This window comes from Urocampus carinirostris, chromosome 11 (assembly GCF_059441175.1).
Source record: "Urocampus carinirostris isolate Australia breed hairy pipefish chromosome 11, RoL_Ucar_1.0, whole genome shotgun sequence".
Taxonomy (NCBI): Eukaryota; Metazoa; Chordata; class Actinopteri; order Syngnathiformes; family Syngnathidae; genus Urocampus; species Urocampus carinirostris.
In genome coordinates this window covers 4369897-4394722 of record NC_142359.1, presented here as the reverse complement: position 1 = coordinate 4394722, position 24826 = coordinate 4369897, and the positions used below count along the sequence as shown (strand labels likewise).

Below are 24826 nucleotides of genomic sequence, written 5' to 3'. Positions count from 1 at the left end.
GGGCTGCACGATTATCCGAAATCGAAATGACATCGCGATGTGACATAGTGCGGTTGTGAAACCACAAAGCACTACGTTTTTTCAAGGTTTTGTAGTGAGTGATGGAGTTTTGGCCAACCACACTTGTTCCTGTTCAAAATCTAAAAATGCCAGCCAATCAGAGGCAAGTTCTAGTAACAGCACTAGCCAATAAACGCGATTCAGTTTGCAAGCACCACATTATGCCACACCCACCATGTGAGCTCATTGAACGTCATGGCGGACTCCGTAAACATAGTCCCAGAGTCAACAAACGAGAAGGAAACAAAGCTTGCGCAGAAGAAGGGCGGTACATCACTTGTTTGGACCTATTTTGGTTTTGACGAAGCGGACGTGGAACAGAAGAAAAGGCCTGTTGCAGAATTTGCCAGTTTCTGTTAATCTTGAGGTAAGGACAAATGCAACGGTATAGTTTTGTCTCGCAGGCTAGATTGAAGCCCTTGACTGGCCTCGTTCGACTCGCAGGCCACACGTTTGACACCGCTGGTATAAATATGCATTTTTTCATATGGTAGGTTTAGGTCCATACCAACAATTCTGCCTTTGTCTTTGAACGCACCATCCCACTCAAGTCACGTGACAGACACATTCTTAAATTAATTTAATCAATATTTACAGAACAAAGCAGTTGTTGAGACGATTGATGACGCTCTTGTTTTCTTCTTCCCTTTTGTGAAAAATCAAGGAGCAGCAAGGAAGCCAAACCACAAAAAGAACAGTTAAGTCGAGTAGTATACAAACACTTCCCACCACAAAAAACAAAACATTCCCTTCATTTCCCTAGTAATTTTGATAAATGATTGTATAATACAAGTAGAGATCTTGAGAACGCAGAATAGCTTTGGGCTGAGGTAATCACATCCTGAAGGTGGTGCTTATAGAAAAGAAGGAAAAGAAAAATAGATTTATCTCTTGAAAGCGCGTCCCGCCGCATTACCCTGTTTGCAAGCTTATAGGGACAGAAGTGCGGGAAACCGGGGTGGTCATCAAAAAAGAAGTACACTTTAACGGGACAGTAAACAGATTGACATCCGAAAAATAAAGGTGCATTGTAGAGGTTATTACTTTACTCACTACTGCCTCCACTGTCCAAAAACATAATAGCATCTAATCCAGCTGCTTGGGACTCTACACTTTATATCCTTCCAAAATGGTTCCTAAAATCAAGGGTCAGCAACCACCGGTCCATTGAAAGTAACCTAGCCAAGGCTGCGAGTTAATAGGCACCGGGCCGCGAGTCGTTAGCTCCCTGGTAGCGAATCGGCATTGGGCTGCCAGTAGTTAGCTACCAGGCCACGGACCGGCACCAGATCGCAAGTCGTTAGCTACCGGCTAAAGGATCGGCACAGGACTGCCAGTTGTTAGCAACCAGGCCACGGACTGCGAGTTGTTGGGTACCGGGCTGCGAGTCGTTAGCTACCTAGCGCTGGACCAGCACCGGGTTGCGAGTCGTTAGCTACCAGGCCACGGACTGCGAGTTGTTAGCTACCTAGCGCTGGACTCAACCGGGTTGTGAGTCGTTAGCTACCTGGGCACGGACCAGCACCGGGCCGTGAGTCCTTGGGTACCAGACTGCGAGTCATTGAGTAACTGCAGCAGACCCGTACCGGATTGCGAGTCGTTAGCTACCTAGCGCCGGACCAGCACTGGGTTGCGAGTTGTTAGCTACTGCGCCACAGACCAGCACCAGGCCACGAGTCATTGGGTAACTGGCGGCAGACCCGAACCAGGTGGCGAGTCGTTAGCCCCCGTCTCAGCACAGGACTGCGAGTCGTTAACTACCAGGCCACGGACCGCGAGTCGTTGGGGACCAGACCGCAAGTCGTTAGCTACCTAGAGCCAGACCAGCACCGAGTTGCGAGTCGTTAGCGACTGGCCGACGGACCAACACAAGACCGCGAGTCATTAGCCAACGGGCCACGGACCGCGAGTCATTGGGTAGCTGGTGGCAGACCAGCACGGGGTTGCAAGTCGTTATCCCAGCTCACGGATCGGCATAGGACTGCGAGTCGTTAACTACCGGGCCACGGACCGAGAGTCGTTGGGTATCGGGCCGTGAGTCGTTCACTACCTAGAGCCAGACCAGCACCGGGTTGTGAGTCATTAGGCAACAGGCCATGAACCGCGAGTCTTTAGGGACCGGGCTACGGACGTCAGCTATTGGGCCGAGGACCAGCACCAGGCCGTGAGTCATGGGGTAGCTGGCGGCGGACTGGCACCAGGTTGCGAATCTTTAGCTACCGGCTCACTAACTGGCACTGGACTGAGCGTCTTTAGCTACAGGACCGGCACTGAGCCGCGAGTCAATAGCTACTGGCTAATGGATTGGCACCAGGCCGCAAATCGTTAGGTACCGTGGACCTATACTGGGTCGTTCAGTACCGGGCCACAAGCTGGCTCCGAGCCGTGTGTCATTAGATACCTTACATTTGCTTTTACCATATTAATTCTAATAAACACGCAATTTATTTTACCCCCAAAAAGCTCAGTTTGAATCTGCATCGTAAACAAGGTTTAACAGAATTCTCCGCATTTGATCAGCTGACAAATACTGCTGACCACATTTGCTCAGCGTTAGGTGCAACAGGAATCGATCACAGATCGTAGCAGGGAGACTACTGATTCCCAATTACGAGACGACTAGAGATGTCTATTTTGTTTTTAAAAAAAGGCATTCGTTTTGATCTCATCACACTAGTTTTACTCACGGTGCCATAATGTCACGGAGCATTAAGGGAATGATTTCAAAGGAAGAGTTTAAAATCAAATGCCTTTTTGACTGTCATCTATACCACTGGTAGTATATATGGTAGGGAGAATATCTCAAGAAGGAAACATTCTGCAACCTCATACTCTGGGCGTGAGAGAGCAACACCGTAACTGTATTTAGTTGTAGTTTGTAGGTAGCTATAAACTTATTGGCAAAGGAGGAGCAGTTTACTATGAGTGGAAGTTGTTACAGTGGTTAAGGTTAGGTGCTCTCATGGCCGCAACCAGCGTTTATTTCTAGTTAAAGTAAAATTGAATGCCCTTTCATATGTCATCTAGACCACTACTCATCCACTCAGTGGATTGTCATTATTATGTTGACATTGCGCTGGGCCAGGAGAGTATTTTAAAACATGAAACCGGTCCTTGGCATAGAAAATTTGCCGACCACTGCCTTAGAAGACCCCACTCGCTCCGAAAAGCAACTTGCCCGTTTTACCTACTGCAATGCACCTTTAACACTGTTCACGATCCATCATCAAGCCATATTTTATGTGGACATTTCTTCTCCCGACACAGCATCTGCTTATCAATACTATAGTACAGATGAACTATTATGCTGCCATTGACGACTGGAGAAGTCAGCGATCCATTTTAACTCGGCTAGAAGTGAATAAACCATTTACACTGCAAATGGTTTCTATTTCTTTAAGGGAAGGCACAAGGGGAGACGTCCTCGTAAATTTTGGTTGTGAATGATCAAAAAAAGGTAAGCTTAGGCTGAAAATTTAAGATCAGTGGTCCCCATTCAATTCACAGATCTGTCCAGGCCATATGCAGACATAATGGTACAAATAAAAGGATTTTGACACCCAAAATGGCAATGTAGGAGTTGATTTGGAATTTTTCTGTTTTTTTTTTTAGGTAAAATTTGTAGTGGAGTTAATTTATATTATTCCACTTCTATTTTTTAAAATGTCTCAGTTAATCTTTATTCAAAAGTGCTACAAATAAAGTTGTACTTTTGTTATCTAGTCGTTTTAAAACATAAGTTTAAAAGCCTAACTGCTGTCTTGTATGAATTATCCAGTGTTTCTCAACCGGTGGGTCGGGACCCAACAGTGGGTAGTGTACTTGTTTCAGTGAGTCACAGGCGTCAAGGTCAATTACACTCTTTAACAGTAGATAGCAATAATGCCCTTGAAATCGTCTACCTTTTGAGTCAATTGATGCCTTATAGAGGGACTACATCTCATTTTATTGTGATTTTGTTGGTTTTATTTGCCTTTTTCTGCCTATAGTAATTGAACTTAAGTAAGTTAGTTATTAGAAAAGTGACATTGATTGAGTGGAAGGAGGCAATGACTGCGAAATACAAAAATGGTGAGTGTCTGCCATTGAAGTGCTGCTGGAAGGTAGAGTAAATAGGTTAAAAATTTGGTACTTTAGCTTAAACATCCATGTTCAGGTACGCGCTCTATTAATATTCTAATTTCTTTTAGTGTATGGCTATTTTAGAGCAATTTTAGGGCGTCGCTTGTATGCAAGTATATACGGTACTTGAAGTTGTTTTGATCAATTTGTTTTTTGAAAAATAGTGATTATATTCCACCATCCCTGTCTTTTTATCGAACACATTTGAGAAGTGGACATTTTTTTTCTTGTTTGGGTTGCAGCTTATCAAATAGGACAGAATGGTGGACCAGTGAACTAGGCTATATTAAGTGAAAATTCTGGGGGACCACTGTTTTAGCACTTTGGCCTTTTGGGAATTCTTGACTGAGAAGCTCAGGAAAGCCATACCCTGTCCAAATGACTGGAAAACATAGCACATTAGGGGAGACGACGACAAGGCGTTCCGTGTGAAGCGCGGGGAAAATCAAGGCACTCGTTTAGATGACGTCCTAACGCCTGCCCAGCTCGGTCATTTGCTTTTAGTCACCGGAGTCAACAGTAATTGCACCCTAGGACAACAGACTCAATTCGCGGCCGTTCCTCAAAAGTGAACGCGAAGACGTATGACAAAGTGGTCACTTGGCAAAATCATGCAGTTGTGAACATCAACATCCCTGGCGAGGAACTAGAATCCAAGGAAACGACATCTGACAAAGACGTGACTCGGCATCCTTGACTCCAACGTAGCCTCGAGAGGAAACGGAAACTGAACAAACGAGAGGAATTACAACCTTGCCGTGAAGCCGTCTTTCCCGCGGCACCTCAACTCCGTGGGCTCATGGTGGTTTGAAATGGTGTGTGGCTGCTATTAAATGTCTCTTCAGTCTGGACGCTGGCTTCTTCTCCTATGTGTGTTCAAGCCCTTGGAATGAAAGCCAGAAAACGTTTTTATAAGGCCTTTTTTTGTGTGCCGGTGTGTGTAGTGACAAGGCTGCATGGTGCCATATTGCATACATTACCACCTGCTGAATATAAAACAAGAATAAAAATCCTGTTAGCGTTCTTTGTTAGCACTGCATTGACACAAAAGCAGTGAAGAGTGTGCACCGGCGCCCGTCAGGAATCAGAAGGGTGTGTGTAGCTGCGTGTACTGCGGCGTGGGTGACGAAGCTGACGAAGACGAGGTGTTGGCGCTGGAACCGCTGTTGGCCATCCGGGCTGAAGGCGAATCTGAAAGCTGAAGCTCTTCAAGTTTCTTTATGTACTCGTCGCGAAGAGCCAGAAGTTCCAGGTAACGCTGCTCCACTGGACTCTGCTGTTGCCAGGAAGGAGATGACGCCAACATGCGCACAAACAAACAGATGTCAAGTCATGTATATTTGTATAGACCTTTATCAAAAGGAGTCTCAAAGGGCTGCACAGAACAACTCAGAAAACTAAAGATAATGAAGAAACACAGTACCGTAAATTCCGGACTATAAGCCACTACTTTTTCCCCAAACTTTCAACCCTGCGGCTTCTTCAGTGATGCGGCCGATTTATGTAATCTTTCTAACGGCCGCCAGCGGCGCTCGAGTACAAAAGGTAAGATTTAAACTGCAACTTCTTAGCTTGTGCATAAATTAAATTACCGTAGACATATCCTCGTCATGCAAATAGCAAAAAGAAAGGCAATGACGCAACTTTCAAGCTAAACGCAGTCGAGCAGCCCGATATAGGACTTACTTGACGAGCGTGATGCTAGCGTGTTTTTAAGTAAAGGAGCGTGGGACCACGTCCATATGACAAAGCCTCTTTCCCATATTGAAGGAAGACGACATTGATGTCGTCAGTTACTACAAGTACGGTATGTTTTTTTAACAGAGCTGTTTATTGAGTTGCAAGCAATGTTTCCACCCAAAACAAACTGCGAAGCACAGCTGCAGCAAATGTTTTAATGGCTCGTCACATTGTAAAGAAATGTATCCATTAAATCGGACTCAGAAAAAGTTAGAAGAGCGCAAAGAAATGCTGATCACCACCGGCTGCTCCGTGGATTGTTATAGGGTCCGGTAAGAGACTGAGGCGACGCTGCAGGAAACACTTTGCAATCCATGAAAACACATTAAAATTAAAGAATATCAGGCATCTGTATTAACCCTGCTTTCCTCACATGGTTAGTCTGTGCCTGACCATAATTGTACTTATTTTATAATTGTATTATTATTTATTTGTTTTTGTGTTATTTTATCAATTGTGTGTGTGTGTGTGTGTGTGTATGGGGGGAAAAGGAGGATATTTTCTTTTCTTTCTGTACACTGAATGTTTTATACAGCAATTCATTGGCTGACAAGTCCTTTAAAATATAAAATCGATATGATGTGATCAGTTTCCACCCGGCATGCGTGCATTTCCCACCTGCTGCTGGATGCGCGGGTTCCAACGTATGTAGTAGGTGACCCAAAGCTCAAGGTGGCGCATGCTCGCCACTGGATAGAGGACCCTTCCTGATTCAGGCGTGTAGAATGGATTCAAATAAATTTCCGTCTTACTGTTGACCAACGACCACAGGGACACAGTCTTCTGCCGCAGAGCCTGCAAATGACACAAATGCAGTAAGCTGCTTTGGCATGCCGCCTCTCAGCAAAGTACGGTAACTAGCAAAAGTATTCCCCCGAAGAGCTTTTTGTTAAATTGCCACATTTCAGCCTTCGAACTTAGCTAAGAACTACCTTTTTCGTTTTCTAAGAATCAACAACATGTGAAACAATTGTGGAGTGGAACCAAATTATTTCAACATTTTATATTTACAACAAAAAAACTGAAGAGTAGGTGTTGCAAAAACAATTGTTGACCTAAATGACTAACAATGAGTGCACCCGTGTGTCATCCGGTCTCAGTTTAAATGCATCTGAAAAGACAGCATTATGAAGACTAAGGAACACACCAGGCAGGTCAGGAAGAAAGTTGTAGGAAAGTTCAAAGCCGGAATGGGATACAAGAAGATTTCACAACAGTTACACATTTCCTGTGTGAGCAATAATATCATAATGGAGGGATCATAAAACCACTGCAAACCAACCAACACCTTGTCATCCCTCTAAACTTTCAGCCCAAACAAGGAAAATCTAATCAGAGAAGAAACTTAGAGCCCAAGGATCACATTGGATGAGGTTGGATAATCTGTCCATAAGACAACTTTGAGTCCTATTCTGCATAAATCTTCGCTTTATGGAAAAGTGGCAAGAAGAAAGCCCTCTATCAAAGAATACCGTAAAAACGCCCATCTGGCGTTTGTAAGAGGCCACATGAAAGACACAAATAACATGTGGAACAAGGTGCTCTGCTCAGATAAGACTAAAATGGAATTTTTCGGGCTGAATGCAAATCGCTATGTTTGGCGTAAGAGTACAAACTGCCACCCTGAAAACACCATCCCCACTGACAAACATGGTGGTGGCAGCATCATGCTCTGGGGTTGCTTTTCAGCAGGGACTGGAAAGATCGTTAGAGTTGATGGTAAGATGGAGAGGGCCACAAATAAGGTCATTCTGGCAGAAAATCTGTTGGGAGTCTGCAAGAGACCTGAAAATGGGACGCAGGTTCACCTTCCAAAAGGACAAAAATCCTAAACATAAATCAAGATATACAATGAAAGAGTTTAATCATACAATATCGCCTCAATTTAATTTTATTATTTGTTCGCACAATAATAAATGTTGAATAATTCCTTTTCACGATTGTGTCTCACATGCTGTTGATTCTTAGAAAATATTATGAGTGTTTTATCTACAAGTTTGTAACCTGAAATATAGCAATGTTTCAAAAAGTTCTTGAAGGGGCCCTGAACGGGCATCCCCTCCTTCCCCAGTCGTCGGCTTGCTTACATTTTGCTCTCGCACATTCTCACAGTTGTAAAGGAAGGTCCCAAAGCGGCAGCTATAAAGATGCTCCAGGATGGTCAGCAGGAGTCGCTCATTGAATTCAAAGGCCGTGGGGAACTGTGGGTAGGGCAGAGGTGGAAACGCTCAACAGAGATGTGAATGGGGATTACGACACAATAAATTCAGAGTTTAACTTTTTCAGAGTCGCTGTTGATCTCAAGTGTGGTTACAGCCGAGATAACGGTTCAAATTCCGATGCATATATTAGATATTGGGCTGTTATCGATCAAATACGAAAATGTACTGTAAAACCTATGCATTTCCAATCTCATTAATTGTATTCTACGGAATATAAGGCACACTGGGTTAATGCACTTTTTTAGAGAGAGAGAGAGAGACAGAGAGAGAGAGAGAGAGAGAGAAAGATAGCTAGAGATAGATAGATATAGATATATAGAGATATATAGAGAAAGATAGAAAGAAAGAGATATAGAAAGAGGTAGAGATAGACTGATGGACAGAGATAGAGAGACAGAAATAGAGATATAGATAGACAGATATAGAGAGACAGATGGAGAAATAGAGATAGAGAGAGACAGAGACAGATGGAGAGATAGAGAGACAGATGGAGAGATAGAGAGCGATGGCTATAGAGATAGAGAGCGATGGATATAGAGATAGAGAGCGATGGAGATAGCGAGAGAGAGCGATGGAGATAGCGAGAGAGAGAGAGAGAGAGCGATGGAGATAGCGAGAGAGAGAGAGCAATGGAGATAGCGAGAACGATGGAGATAGCGAGAGCGAGATAGATACTTTATTCATCCCCGAAGGGAAATTCACACTTCAAGCAGTATCCTAGTGTAGAAAAATAAAATAATAAAATGAAGATATAGAATACAAAAATACCCAATATAACGTTTTGCTATAGAGTATTTAAATAGTGCTACGGCCAATTTGGGGTTTTTAGGTGTGCCTCATAGTCCTTTTTTTGACTGGCTGTGAAACGTTGCTGATCTACATTTGGTATTTAACCTCTTAAGATCTGGCGTCCACATGCAGGTCATAAATGCACATCAAACAAGAAGCTTGGGTCTTAAGGGGTTTATTTTCCAATGTGGAATGACAGCTAACAGGCCTTTGAACATCCATCCTACTCAACAGTTGACTACATCTCATACCTGCTTGGTCATCTGCCATATGCAGTCCATAAACTGAACAAAAATTGGCGATCTGTCTTGATCGGCATGGTTCTTGTCACCGTGACCTATCCTCTGTGTGCACAAACACAACGTTAATGTGAATAACCAGTGAAATTCGGGCTGGTACAGGTCAGAAATCTGCTTACAGACGCAAACTTGTGTCCGAAGCTGATCCACTCCTTCTCGATGAGGACCTGGAACCAAAAATATGGAGGGACACTTGTCACATCTCATCATGGATTGAGGCAGGGACACAGCACACTTACCAGGATGCGTGCACCTTTTTCATTGCCATGCTCAAGCAATTAAGGACTTTTAAAGCCAATTTCTCCAGTACCAATAGAAGAAATTTGGTGTGAATCATGTATTTAACAGGGCCACAAATATATCTGTGATTTACAAATGCAATTTATAATCTCTGAGTGAATTTATCATGACATATCAGTTTTAGATCTTGAGTAAATAGCGAATACATTTGTGGACACGTGCATGATTCGAGCACTTTTCAATCCTTGGAAATCAAATACCCGTACGAACTCTGACTTACTGACCTGCAGTCCTTTCAGTGTGCGGTAGTGGCTGTCCAGCATGAGCATGGCCAGAGATGTCAGTTGAGCTGTCCTGTCCCAACCGTCGCTGCAATGGACCACCACAGAGTTGCCGCTGGAAACCTTGTCTGCCACTTGAATGGCTCCTGACAAAACAAGCTAGACAAACACACAATGTCAATATTTCGTCCTTGTTTCTTTATGAGGATTAGCATGCATAGTTGCTAGATGACCTTGATGTGTTCTAGCCAGTGTGTGGACTCCAAACTAGACAACCAGTGGGATTCCTCTACAGTAGGGTACACAATCTCTTTGAGTTTCTTTAATGACTCCCGCATGACGTGGATATTCTGGATGTCCAGAAAAACCAGCTCAGCGTTGTGGTATTCGTCTCCTTCGTAGCCGCCACCAGTAGCCTACAAATAGAAATCGTGAGGTCATAAATCTAAGAAGGAGAAGGACATGACGCCATCCATTGGAAGGAAGCTGCCAGACCTTGTTGGCCACTGCATTGACGTTCGGGCGTGCGTCGAAAATGGTAAGCTTGGCAGTATCATTGGCTTCCCTGATCAAGTCCAGGTAGCGTTCGTCGTCTTTGTTTCTTTTCCCTGACATTCCCACAAGTGGCTGGCTGCAGCGCGCAATCACTGCCTGGTTCTCCCGGTGAATCCAGGACAGGACCTTTAGAGTAGTCAATTTACGCAACATTAGGAGCAGGCATGAAAATGGGTCAGGTGAGAATTTGGAAAAAGTATGTTACGGTACACTGTACAAGCAAACAGTCTGTTGACACATACAGATGCAGGAGGCACAACACACACACACACACACACACACACACACACACCATGGGGATATTGTACGAAACCAAGATAAGGAATCAAGCCTGAATGTTTGTTATTTTGGCTGATTTTACGCTTAAATTGATTGCATAAAAGCAGGTTAAATTTAGCTTAGCTCAATTACTACAGTGATTATTCTCCACAGCTAGTCTGCTCCAGACAAGCATAATAACCGGGCTAATATTATCCCCAGATATATTGGAACTACTTCCGTCAATCGTGTGAAAAATGAATGAGTTGTGTAGCATATGCATTGACTTTCTTAACATGTTGTATGATTTTAATGATCCAGCATTTACATATAAACTACACCGGTATTTAATTAAACTCTGTTGACTTATTTTAACAGTCATTTTATAGTCATTAATGTAGTAAATCTAATGCTTCTCCTTATGATCATTGATAATGTACTGAACAGTGTTTATAAATGGAGATTAGAAGTGATTGAAGCTTTTACAGATAAATATAAAATGAAAAAAAAAACAATATTTGGTTAAACTGTCAAACATGTCTCACATAGCAAGTAAAAATGCAACCACTGAAAGCAAATATAGTTGCATTGGACAGTTGTTCAGTTAGGATTCTTCTTTTTACCACTTCTGTGAAATACCCCCTTTTGCTGGCCATGTTTTATTCCTGCATTCATTATTTTAACAGCTGCAGCACCCTCTTTCCTGAACACACTAATTCTGCAAGTCTCATGTGCATTAGTGCAAGTGGTACATCGGTGTTAACCGATAACATTTTACAGAGAGCGAGACTTAGTTAACACCAATAACTACTAAAACTGTAATGGCTAGAAGTAACGGACATATAATGGTGACAAAACCTACAGAAGAATCTAAAAATAGTAGCAAAATTACTATATGTAGCTTTAGTAGCTTTTTGTAAAAACACACAAGCCTTTTGTGAAATACTATTCCCTGATGTTTACTCTCGAATGTCTGGTCCATTCTCGTGCAAAAAAATTAAAAATACCACCTAACCCCCCCCCCAAAAAAAGATGTAAGGGTTCCACCATTTTGTGTGTTTACCATCTACGTACCATTACATAGTGGGCTGCAGTCGAACATTCTTTATCCTAATTGGCTTAAAACGCAGACGTTTGGTTTGATTTATCAATCGCTCTGTCTTCTACGGGCGGGGATCCTGGCGAGTAACATGAGTTTCACTGCCCAAAAGGCATATACTCCCGCGCAAACTACACTAATTTTAGTTCAAACGCACCACCTCAAACGTCCACATAACTCACAGAAAATCGCACAAATCCAACCACGCTTATTTTTATTTTTGTCCAAAAGGAGAGAAAATTTTCATGCCATCGGGAGTTTTAAGAATCTCCTCTCAACTCACGGGAATGCGTGCCCTTGACCTGAAGGACGCCACTCTCCTCAAGTCCTCCTCTTTGCACTTGAAGGGCACAGCCAGCACGGTAGGGTATGTGTCACAAAGCTCATAGTTTTTGTTGATAAAAGTAATGCGCCACTTGTTGTTAGGTAAGCCCTGAAACACATGCATGCATGGTCACATATTTATCCAAATGCTTTTTGGTCCTTGCCCCAAATTTTACCTGCCGCCTGAGCTCCTCAACTGGTCTGTAGATGCTCCAGCCGTTTTCTTCGTATTTTTCCTGAGTCACGTACGCAAACAGGGGCTAGATGCACGACATAAAAAACAAGAAGGGATGATGCACAGGAAAAATGATTCAACTGGGTGTGTCAAGGGTTTGGGAAAAAATAAAGCAATTATCCATGTAACTAATAAATTGCATTTTTTTTTAGTTTTGTATGTGAAACTGTGACATATATTTAAGATTGCTTTATGATTTAAAATTTGAAAAAATATTTTAAGTGAGGGCAGCACGGTGGGGCAGTGGTTAGCGCGTGTGCGGCACAGTTCTGAGGTCATGAAATCGAATCTCATGTGTGGAGTTTGCATGTTCTCCCCGTGCTTGCGCGATTTTCCCCCGGGCGCAACGGTTTCCTCCCACCTTCCAAAAACATGCATGTTAGGTTAATTGGCCGGTCCGAATTGTCCCTAGGTGTGAATGAGCGAGTGAGTTGTCTGTCCCAGTGTGCCCTGCGACTGGCTGGCAACCAGTTCAGGGTGTCCCCTGCCCACTGCCCGAAGAGAGCTGGGATGGGCTCCTGCAACCCCGCGACCCTACTGAGGATAAGCGGTGCAGATAATGGATGGATGGATGGATTTAAAGTGAGTGAAACGTGTTTGGATTGTCAAGTGGACGGGTCCAAAAATGAGTTCCGGATTTCTCCCATCAGAACCGTTTTTCCTTCTGTTCTGGTATTTTTAAATCAAAGCTGTTGATTTTGAAATCATTGTACCCTTGTATCTGATGATGATGAAATGTTAATCGAACATAGAAGTCACATTTATTTACGATACCAAATACATTTTCATTGAAGCAACTTCGGATTTTCCTAAAACATTTTTGAAGGGATGGATGTGTCCTTATTTCAAGCATCAATATCAGGATACTACCATGTTTTATCTAATGTACTGTATGTGTATTTGAGAGAGTTGACTTCAGTCATTAAGAAACAAAACGTCAGATAATTTCATGTAATTTTTTTAGGAAAAGTGGAGCTTTTTTTTTCTTTTTTTTTTCTCTGGAAAAAAGAAAAAAACAACAACAAATGTTTAGGAAAGCATGATAATTATCGGGCCGATAGTTATCAGACCCATAACGGCCAAATGAAACGTCACATTTGTCGCTCCGATCGGAAAAAAAATCCTTATATTTAGTAACTTGACGCAATGCTATAATATTCGATCAGCAGACACTGGTTATAAAGATTTGTGTGTATTTCTATGGCTCTATGTAAAAGGAGCACAGGTTGGTCACGACTTTCTTCAAATGAACCTCTGAATTGCGACAAACTGTATTACTTTTCTTAACTAGACATACACAAAGTGTACTGTACATATTGTAATGTTTTGTATGTTTTTAGCAAATTATCGCAGACATATGTTTTTTGCTTCATATGCGGGGCTATGAGAGACTTCTACAGCTGTAATTGGCCAACTGTTATATTTGCCTGAGGAAGTTTTTACTCAATGGACCAACATTTGTATATTTATTATAGGTCAAGATAATGTGAAATACTTTTCACATCCAAGGCCCCTGTGACAATAAATAGTAGACTACTTGTATTATGTTTAAAAGTGATGTGTTTGCACAGAATGAACACACCCAGTCTTATAAACCTTCTGCACTATCTATATGTCAGTGTTATGCTACTCATAACTATCAAGTCATTATGCAGCGTTTGTACACCTTTTTCACGGCCAAATCGAAACACTTTTTAAGAACCTTCCAAGCCAATTTTCCATTTTGTCCAGTACCAATAAAATAAGAAATCCGGTGTCAATCATGTATTTTGCAATTTTTAATCTTGCGTGTGCATTTATCGAGACATGATTTTTAGAACGAGTAAATCGCAAATATAGATTTGTTTTTGTATATTTAAAACAATCGCTTCCTCATATATGTCTTGTATAAAAATGTCAGTAATATTAGCATACATTTTTAGTTGCAAAAAGTTCTTCCCATTACAATTTACCATTGGGAAACGCTACCTTAATATTTTTGAACAGCTAAGAATAAATGTCCATAATTGATATGAAATCCTAGCACTGATACACATTTCATAGTGCCCTGTTTAGGTGAAACATGCACCTGTCCTCTTGGGCGTGACCCATAGGGGGAGGTGCTGCTCCACATACAAACTAATGCCAGCTGCTGTTAATCACCAGAGGAGAAAAATGCAATATTAAGGCAAAGCCACTAGAGAGCCGTGTCGGGGTCGTTTCTAAATAGACTTATTGAGAAATATGGCAACAATTTCAAGCATTTACAAGCACTTCACCCAAAGTTCAAGCAATTATCAATCCTTGAAAACATAACATTAAAAGTTAAGCAATTTCAACAATTTCAAGAACCCGGACGGACCCTGATTATAGTTATTAGTGACGAAAAAAATAATTATTGATCGGTTGATAAAGTCAAGCTCCAGGGTCTCAAACCATACTTTATCAAGACATGTTTAGCAAAGCTGTATGATGGTATTGATATTGCAAATACACATAAAACTACACAAAAAAATCCGTATCAGTATCTGTCTCCAGTCTCAGGAATTAGGAATATGTTCTTACAAGGCCATGAGAGACGGGGAAAGCATATTTGAATAGAAGGTCGAAGATGTCTCGCCGGCTGTGGCCCTCCTGCTTCAAGGCAAACCTTACGTTTCGCATGTCCTGGTAGAGATCAGAGAATATCAAGAAAAGTGGAAAACCTCAAAAATAAAGGCAAAAATAGTTGAACAACAAGGACCTTGCAGGTAATGTCCAGCCCATAGGAGTTTTCTCCCCGACTTGAAGCGCCGCCCATCTTCTCCACTCGACTGATGGTGCCTAGAGGAACATCCAGCGTCACCATATCCTGGATAGAAAAAGGGCACATCCACTGGAGATAAAAATTTGTGAACAACTTGTAAGAAATTTAATCATTTTGAAATACCATCTTCACAAAATGACTAAAGGCATTTCTTCCCAAAAATATTTTTCAGAAAATGCACTGATCAAAAATAGAGAACAACAATGACTTTGGCCTGGAAAAGAAATTCTGATGGTTACAACAATCACCATTTAGTAAGAAGCACACAAGCCTCTTCTGTGAATGACTTCAGCACATCTGCAGCCACAAGATAGCAGTCGACTCTCACACTACTCTGGTGTTATTTTGGTCCATTCTGCTTCCAGCCTCCTCCACACTTCGAAGTGGGTTTAATTACCATAACTGTCACCAAGGATTTCCCAGAGGTTCTCTTTTGGGTTGAGATCAGGACTCTGGTGACATGGAGCATTGTCTTTTATAAAAGACTGCAGGCTCATTGGGCAATGAATGTAAGTGAGGAACATGTGCTGTTGAAGAAGGTTCTGATACACCTTTGCATTCACTAGCCATGTAGCTGTAAAAGAGGCCCAACCCCTGCTGCAGAAAACATGCCCCAAACCATGACAATTCCTCCTCCATTTTTCACTGACCTTTTCTACAGACTTTGGGTTTAGTCTTTCCCCAATGTGCCACCAAACATATTGTTTCCCATCAGATCCCCCCAAAATTAATTTGCTTTCATCACTTAAGTGAACTCTGGACCAGTTCTCCTCTGTCCACACAATATGCTCCTCAGCAAAGGTCAGTCTAGCATTTTGATTTTTTTTTCTTACTAATGAGAGGGTTGGTCACTCCATTGAAAGCTTTCAGTCCAAATGCTCTTAAACGGCAAGACACTCTATGGCGAAACATTGTATGGTCCGTACTATGTTCAGCACTGAACTGGCGAGTAATTCCAGCTGCCATGTGGAAACGATTAGCCTCCGCAGTGACCAGTGCTCTCTTAAATTTGTCTCCCATGGACAACCAAGCTTCCTGGGCGACATGAATGAGTTTGAGGTTTTGTAAAGATTCAATATTCTTGAAATCCGATTTGGAACGATCAATTTGTCTTGCTTTAGCTGAGTTTTCATCAGGACAACTTGCTGCCGGAGGCTTTCAGTGACTGTAGAACGGCCCACTAACCGGCAGTTAGAATAACGGTTAAATAAAAGATTGACGGATAATCAAGGAAATTAGCACTGTGTGCTAGATTAGCACAATTCAGTGGGAAGCACCTGAAGGTGTTCTCTAATTTGGGTCAGTGCATTTTGGGCAAAATGGTGTATTTTGGTTGAAATACCTTATCCATTTGGCGTAAAAGTGTTTTAGTAGCATGGTATAGACACAACAAAATGTCCTTTCACTGTTGAGCAGCGAAAATGGTATTTCAAAATGATTCATTTTTTCCGTCCCTCAACAAAATTGCACTCGATGTTGTAGCATCAAAAAAGTAATGTCAGATTAATTCCTTATCCGATTCGCTTTTCCTCAAAGAGATGTTTTTCAACTGCCTGAGATAGATAAGGTTGGAAAAATGGATTGGTCTCTCAGGAACCATCCTCTTATGGTTCAGATCCTACCTCTCAGATAGGACGGACTGTGTTAAATATGGTGAAATGACATCTGAGCCCTTTAGTGTTACCTGTGGTGTTCCGCAGGGTTCAGTACTTTTCAGCATTAACAAGCTTCCATTAGGTGATATTATTCGCAAGTATAATATCAGTTTTCCTTGCTACGCGGATGACACTCAACTATATCTTCCGATGGAGGAATCTGCCACACTAAACTGTGGTAATTTGGAGGCCTGCCTCACTGAGATAAAAGAATGGATGTCACTGGTTAGACTCTTAACTCTGAAAAGGCCAAAATGACAGTTATTGGTCCATCTAAATGCCGTGACTTGTTCTCAAAAACAGCTCTGAACATTGACAATTGTAATATCACCCAGAGTGACTCAGTCAAAAATTTAGGTGTCATATTTGACCCCGATCTGTCCTTTCAAACACAAGTTAAGAATATTACTAGAACAGCTTTTTTCCATCTTCGCAACATTGCTAAAATTCGTTCTATGCTGTCTCAGTCGGATGCGGGGATTATAGTTCATGCGTTTGTTACCTCCCGTCTCGATGACTGTAATGCACTACTCTCCAGTCTCCCGAAGTCCAAAATCAAGAGCCAAAATGCCACAGCGAGGCTTTTAACTAAGACATGAAAGTTTGATCACATGACCCCGATTTTAGCTAACCTGCATTGGCTCCCTGTTAGCTTGAGATGTGATTTTAAGGTTCTGTTGGTAGTATACAAAATCATGCAAGTACTTGCTCCCTCATATCTTTCAGATTTAATTTCCCCCTATGTTCCGGTCCGGAGCCTACGCTCTGAAAATGCTGGTCTACTAGTGATCCCAAGAGCCAAGAAGAGATCCGCAGGTTCGAGAGCGTTCTCCATCCGGGCCCCGGTGCTGTGGAATGCCCTAACCCCTGAGATTCGATCTGCAACCCCAGTGGAAATGTTTAAATCTAAACTTAAAACACACACTATTCTATAGAATATGAATAACCTATATTTTATGTTGACAATATAAGGGGATGGTGTCATAATAGTCTGTAGTTTGCAGTAGTCTTTGATCTGTGCAGCCCTTTGAGACTCTTTGTGATTTTAGGGCTATAAAAATAAACATGACTTGACATGACTATTACGTTTTGAATGACTTATTTTGGAAACAACGCAGGCTTACCGCATCTGAACTCTTGAAGTAGAGTCGGTAGTTTGTGATCAATACTTTGCCTTTGACGGCGCCGCTGAACGGACAGATGTAGATGATGTCCTTGTCTGTGCAGGAAGAAAGGAGATAAGAGCAAACACTGATTGACGGAGACCCTGCATTCACTTACCGATGATCCGCTCCTCTCCGGGGAGCAGGGTCACATCGGCCAACAACTCCATTTTAAGGGATTCTCGGGAGCTCTACATAAGAACACACACGTTCATTTCTTATTCCCCAATTACGAATATCCACCTACGGTCTCACTCACACTGGAGATGTGCGCGTCCAAGACGCTGGAGTTGTAGACAGAAACCGGTGAGGCCATCGTTCACCTTTCCATAGGCTGGAACACACCAAAAACATATATAATACCCAAACTTTTCTTGATGAAATGCGCATTATTTTGCTTTTATTTCTGCTATGCTGAGAAATACTATCCCAGGGCAGTGGCCCGCAACCTTTTTTGTACCGTGGACCGATTCACTGACGATATTTTCATGGACCTGCCCAAGGGAGGCATTAAACATGATTGTATTTGTTTCGCCTTGCTGTTTGTTGGTGATAGGAATGAGTGGAGATGTGTTGTAAAAGGATAGTGGTATGTTTAGACACGTTCTAAGGGATGGGCAGGGCACCCGTATGATGCCGCAAGGGTAAACCAGTGAAAGCGGTCGGGCCCTACTGTTGAACAGAAGAGTGTGTTGTGTCACCCTGACCAGAGTGACATGGCCGCTTTGTGTCCCATTTCATCCGGAGGGATGAAAACATGACAAACTTGGGTGCCGAGGTGCCTAACTTGTTTGGGTTTTTGGGTTGGCGATGGTCCAAAAAAATAGTGTGCGTTTTTTGCTACTTTTTCCCTTTTTTAATTTTTTAATTTTTTTTGTTTTTTTATTTGTTTGTCTTGCTGTCGGTCACCCCTCTTGAGGGATAAAACCAGGGTAGATAGATAGTATTTTTTCCCAAAATTGTAACAATAACAACAATTGTATCATTTATAACAACATTAACAATAATGATGATTGAGATCCAAGGTTTGGAACATTTAGATTCCCATCCTCATAACATCACACCAAAATCAATCATTCACTCATTCATTTTCCAGACCTTTTATCCTATCAAGGGTCGCTGGGCACATCTTAACCATGTTTTTGGAATGTGGTAGGAAACCAGAGAGGTCAAGGGCACTAGGAGAACATGCAAACTGCAAACAAAGAGGCCAGTAGCTGGAATTGAACCCAGTCAAGTCATGTTTATTTGTATAGCCCTTAATCACAAAAAGTTTCAAAGTGCTGCACAGACCACAGATTATTGCAAACCACAGACTATTATGACACCATCACCTGATCTAAACCTACATGAGGGCAAATAAAAAGTGGCCTAAAAAAAGCGTTCCTGCCATTTTTTCAACCGCATCAAGCTTTCTTATTCCACTTTCGTTTCAAAAGAAATGGCTTGCCTCTTCTTTAAGCTTTGCACCAACCATATTAAATGGATGACCGAGATATTGAATAATAAAAACGTCAAAGTTCTTAGAGCGCTGGAGATATAGTATCGAATCTTTACACACAAACTAGGAAAAGGAAGCCGGATTTCTTCCTTGGGGTGGATTTTGGGTGACTTACAGCGCAGGACCTCTGAATTGTGAGGCAAACTTGCCAATAGCAACACACTCTGATCGCAATCGCAAAGGTTAACGCAGAACGTCACACCGATCCGCGGGCCAAGTCACAAAAAATACTCTCAACCAAGTCTATAACCACTAGACTTAGAGATCCATGGATCCTCCAACCCTATTGCCAATCGTTCTGGCAAGATGAAGTAAACCATTCTCTACGCTGATTGGCTATAAGCGAAAAAGTTTGGTTTGATTTATCCTTCACTGTATCTTCAGCGGGCGGGAATCCTTGATTCTGACGAGACAGATGCACTGTCCAACAGGCAACCGCACCAACCCGTGAGAACTACACCCATTTTAATTCAAACATACAACCTCAAAGCCCAAGTTCAGTATGAAACATAGCAGTGTCAGAACAACAATAGGTAAAACATAATGGAACTTAGGGAAGTATGCTGGCGCAATGGTTAGCGCGTGTGCGGCACAGTACTTTGCACGTTCTCCCCGTGCTTGCTTGGGTTTCCTCCGGGCACTCCGGTTTCTTCCCACATTCCAAAAACATGCATGTTAGGTTAATAAGCCGGTCCAAATTGTCCCTAGGTGTGAATGAGTGAGTGAGTTGTGTGCCCTGCGACCAGTTCAGGGTGGCCCCTGCCCACTGCCCGAAGACAGCCGAGATGGGCTCCAGCACCCCCGCGACCCTACTGAGGATAAGCGGTGCAGATAATGGATGGATGGATAATGGAACTTATATTTCCTTTCTATGCATTAACAAACTACCCATGGCCTGGTACTGGTCTGCAGCCCTGTGGTTGCTGACCACTGTTGTAAGGAAATTATTGTTAATGTTTTGCTTCTCTATTAAGGAATTACAAGTCTTTGATACTTGTGCCTTGCTTTTTTTTTTTACAACTAATGCTAGTGAATTTGTCAAATGTATTAATTGGACCAACCTTGGAGAAAAATAAAACACCAGTAGACACGAGCCAATATTCAACATGGTCCTCCATCCTTACTTGAGCATTATTTTACTTCAGATGCAGATCTTCACTAAAAAGGGCAACACAGCCAAAAACTGGCATACTACAATGCGCAAGTGCGCTCGATTATGCTCAGTACGGAGAGCCCTCACTACCTCTTGGATTTTGAACTGAACAGTTAATTGGTAATACAAAGCAGTTATCACTTCAGATTTTTCAGTTCACAATTTTGTACACTATACAAAATAATGTTGCTGAAATATTTATATATTCTTGCAGTTTGAATCATCACGGTTAATTGGTAATACAAAGCAGTTATCACTTCAAATTTTTCAGTTCATATATTCTTCGTGGTTTGCTGTCCCGCCATAATTGTAAGGCCTTCTCAAGGTCCAATCCATTATCATCCTCCTCATAGCGAAACCAGGAATATAATTGAGTCCATTTTGGCAGAAAAGTCCTTTTCTTGCTCGGAGTATTCTTTTGTTTATTTTCTTTCGGCGAATCGTTGGCTTCAACACACGTGTTTTCCTTGCCTTCACGGTCCTCTGAAGAATTTCTCTGCCGTTTTTTCGTGCCGGAATTATTGCCGTTGTTACCACTTTCTGTGTTATATACTCGTGTACTAGAATGACAATAAAGTAGATCTGAATCTGAATCTGAATGTTTCGACTTATTACCGACACTGAAAAAATTACCAATTTTTTGTTGATTTGCACCTAATACCAACTGTTTTTACGGAGGCATACTTCTCTTTCACTCGACAACCGCCACAACAATGACGTCATCTCGAAGCAACGAGATCTCGTTTGCCGAGATCGACGCGAGACCAAAACAACAATGGCGGATCTGCCTGACGAAAAGTTTGGAGTGCGGTAAATCTTTGTTAAAAAAAAAGTAATCGGGTAATAATGACAATTTGGTGTCAAAAACGTTACGTCCCAGGGACGTACGTTGATTTGACCCAATGCGTCCCCAGCAAAAACGATGCGTCTAGGACGCAGGGACACGGGCAAACGAGAACACTGCATTTCTTCAAAGGCAATTCTGAGTTATGTTTTCATTTGTAGCTCTATAGTTGTGATTTGGTTACAGTTGTATAATCCAAGGCAGAAAGGGTGTCACCTCAAGGTACGTTTTGACCCTTGGGGGCTTTCTATGAAGGAGCAACGCTACTTTGCAAATATTCACTTTTCGCGGGGGGTTCTCGTCCCCATTAACCGCGATAAGTGAGGGATTACTACACAGTCATTGCTGTACTTATCGTATTTTCCGCACTATAAGGTGCACATAAAATCTGATTTTTTTTTTTTAAAAGCTGACTATGCGCCTTATAATCCGGTGCGCCTTATATATGGATCAATATTGAATTAGAAGGTCTCGCAACTTACGGTAAGCAGCCACCAACTCCATTTTTCGCGTAGAAGTGCGCTGTGCATACTGGGAAATATTAAACAACGATTCTCTTTTAAAGACCCTGAAATGGCTCCTATTAAGAAACACGCTTACAACGCAGAGTTTAAACTCAAGGCGATCAGTCACGCAGTAGAACACAGGAATAGAGCAGCAGCGAGATAGTTCAACATTAATGAATCGATGGCCAAGTAAGGAAGAATAAACGAAGTTTCCGTGGCAATAAAAGCGAGATGGCCACAGTTAGAGGACACACTTGAACAGTGTAGAAGTGTCAGTGCAATAACTATTCGAATGAAGGCAACAGTGCTGGCACGGGAACTTAACATTAAAGAATTCAGAGGTGGTCCTAACTTGGTGTGTGTTTACGTTGTAGCGGGCAGAGACGGGAGTCGTAGGCGGAGTGTCAAACAAAGGTGCCAACGAAAGCTGCTTTAATGACATTTAAACTTGCAATCGAAACTTACAAAACAAACCAAAACACGAGAGTGGCTCGAGCCGGCAGAATTAAGAGTCCCCCTAGGAACTCGCTAACTGAACAATGGTTCCATGGGTGAATTATGTAAAATCCACTACAACGTTTTACATTTTACTATTATTGTTTTGCACTTGTTTTTGCATATTACGAGTGTCACTATATTGCGATTGCACTAACGTTTAATTTACCATAACAGTATTAGACGTTTTTTTGCGTGTTGACTAAATGGAGAAAAAGTAAAATGTTATGCCTTGCTGTTGTTCAAAGATGTTAATGATGTGTCACGAAAATGCTTTACCTCAGAGAAAATAATAAAACGGCTGTTTATTCATTTTGGGAGTGAATGGAGTTGTGGAAAGCTTGTTTGTTATCTATTAATAAAGTTTGACCGACCTATCTGACTGTTTTGTTGACATTCCCTTTAGCGCGGTACCATCTAATGGTTGCATAACGTAACTACATCCTCTACTCGGCCGAGTCATACCTAAGACTTATAACATTGGTAAAATGGCGGCGCCCTCTGTTGGCTGCGGCTGCATCGGCTCGCTACAACGGGTCAGGTGTATCGACATTTCGTTCTTACAAAGAATGACAATACAAAGGAAATAATTATTATTATTATTATTACTGTAGCCGAGTCAAGTTAAGTCACATTTATTTATGACGCCCTTAATCACAAAAGTGTCTCGAAGGACTGCACAGGATTACAATTACAAAATTGCACAATTACCTGATCTTAAACCAGCATGCACTTATAGCGCCTTAAAATGGGGTGAGCCTTATGTATGGAAAAAGTTTAAAAATATATCATTCATTGAAGGTGCGCTTTATAGTACGGTGCGCCTTATAGTGCGGAAAATACGGTACTATGAGAGTTGAGCGAAGTTGCGGGGGATTTGTATAAAGATTATAGGAAGTGATGTATAAAGTTACATAGGAACCACAGACATAATTACAGCATTGGTAATGTGCAACAAAAGTAGGAGGCCTGCGGTACAGTGAGAGCTCGAAGGCTAAGCTTGCTTTACGATCAGCTTCAACGTCGCGACAGCCGCTTGCGGACTTCAGTCTCGATGAGGCGAGAGGCAGGGGACTTTGGGCGTGGGGCCCGCTGTCAACTTTTCCAACTAGTTCCTTTCAGCAGGGCACAAACTGAGGAGGACTTTACCAGGAAATAGCCGAGGCCCAGGCGCCATAGCAAAGCTACTCCCCCAGCGAACCAATCGCCCTTCTCGGGCACGAATGGCCACTACGCGAGTAAAAGTCTACCGAGCGACCCCCGAGAGAGTCCGCAACTCGTATGGCGGACAAACTTGTGGACTCACCCGCAAAAGCGCGATTCTCCCGTGGGGAGGAACGTCGAGCTGCTCACCGCCAGGAACTTTCTTCAGCCCACCGACGTCATGTGCCGGCCTGTCATGGCGCCGATTGGCTGCTTGTCAAATCGGCGCTCGAGGTGGAGGCTGGGAAATGAAGTTCTAGCGCCGTTCCTCTGAAACAAGATGGCCTAACTACCGAGAACCACATACGACCCTTTATAGTTTTTTTTTATCCGGCCCATCAAACAAAAATGGCTGCAATATAATTAAAATATATATAATTGTAATAAAGTAATACTAATAAAAAATATTAGTATTTTTATTAGTATTACTTTTTTCTCCTTTCTTATTCTTTTGATCTTTCTCTTTCTTTCTCACATTCTTTCTTACTTTAATTTTCTTTTTCGGTCTCTTTTTACCATTTTTTCTCTCTATGTGTTTCTCCTTTTTTCTCATTTTCTCTCTATCGTGTTCTCTCTCTGTATTTCTCCCACTTTTTCTCCATGTTTCTGTCTCCCCCACCTTCTTTGTCTCTTACACTGTCTCCCATGTTCTCTCTCTCTCCCTTTATCTGTCTCTCTTTCCTTTTCTCTCTTCTTTCCCTCTCTCCCGTTCTCTCTTTCTTTTTCTTAAAACTATTAGTCCGGCAGCAGTGAGATTTTTCTTTTTAGCATGTGGCCCCCAGCTCAATTGAGTTTGACACCCCTGATGTAGGCTGTCTAGTGTCTGAATGGCATACTGAGAAATCGTCATGGTTACCAATGTAAAAACAGTGGGGTACAGGAAGGAGGACTGAACTTCTCCTAGTATCCCCCCATAAATTGACCTTTTTAATGCATGTCAGCTTTGTGGAACTAGTGAGCTTAACCAAGTCAAGTAATTCATTTACAGCCACTGTTGACTGCCAAGAACAGTCACATTTTCCAGTTAGATTAGGGCAGAATAATCAGAACACCACTTAGAGACATTATTGGGAAAGTATAACCACATGAATACAATATATACAGCAAGTAAATAGCTTGTACAAATACATGGCTACGCATTAGGTGTATTTATTACATCTACATGAATAGTATCATTGTCAAAGTCATGATTTGCTGATTTTATAATGAAGGCTACATATTCCGTGCTACATTTTAATAATGCCACGGTTGCCATGGCGCCCAATCGGCCCCGCCCGTGTGGCGCCAGCTGCGGCTC

General features: G+C 42.2%; 1 protein-coding gene across 2 annotated transcripts; it reads right to left on the bottom strand.

Moving 5' to 3' along the window:
• Positions 1 to 625: 625 nt before the first annotated feature.
• Positions 626 to 23758, bottom strand: mtm1 (myotubularin 1). Of its 2 annotated transcripts, none has more exons than XM_088347310.1 (16): positions 23633 to 23758; positions 18087 to 18161; positions 17946 to 18018; positions 17789 to 17883; positions 14947 to 15054; positions 14769 to 14870; positions 12166 to 12249; positions 11949 to 12098; positions 10249 to 10434; positions 9987 to 10169; positions 9757 to 9912; positions 9352 to 9399; positions 9185 to 9277; positions 8010 to 8123; positions 6541 to 6717; positions 626 to 5458 (listed from the first exon to the last, which is right to left on the bottom strand). In XM_088347310.1, the coding sequence occupies exons 2-16, from the start codon at positions 18141 to 18143 to the stop codon at positions 5267 to 5269; spliced, it is 1818 nt and encodes a 605-aa protein (XP_088203436.1). In that variant the 5' UTR covers positions 18144 to 18161; positions 23633 to 23758; the 3' UTR covers positions 626 to 5266. The 2 variants fall into 2 exon arrangements, with proteins under 2 accessions (XP_088203436.1, XP_088203437.1); XM_088347311.1 differs by having other exon boundaries at positions 626 to 5455.
• Between the last annotated feature and the right edge of the window lie 1068 nt (positions 23759 to 24826).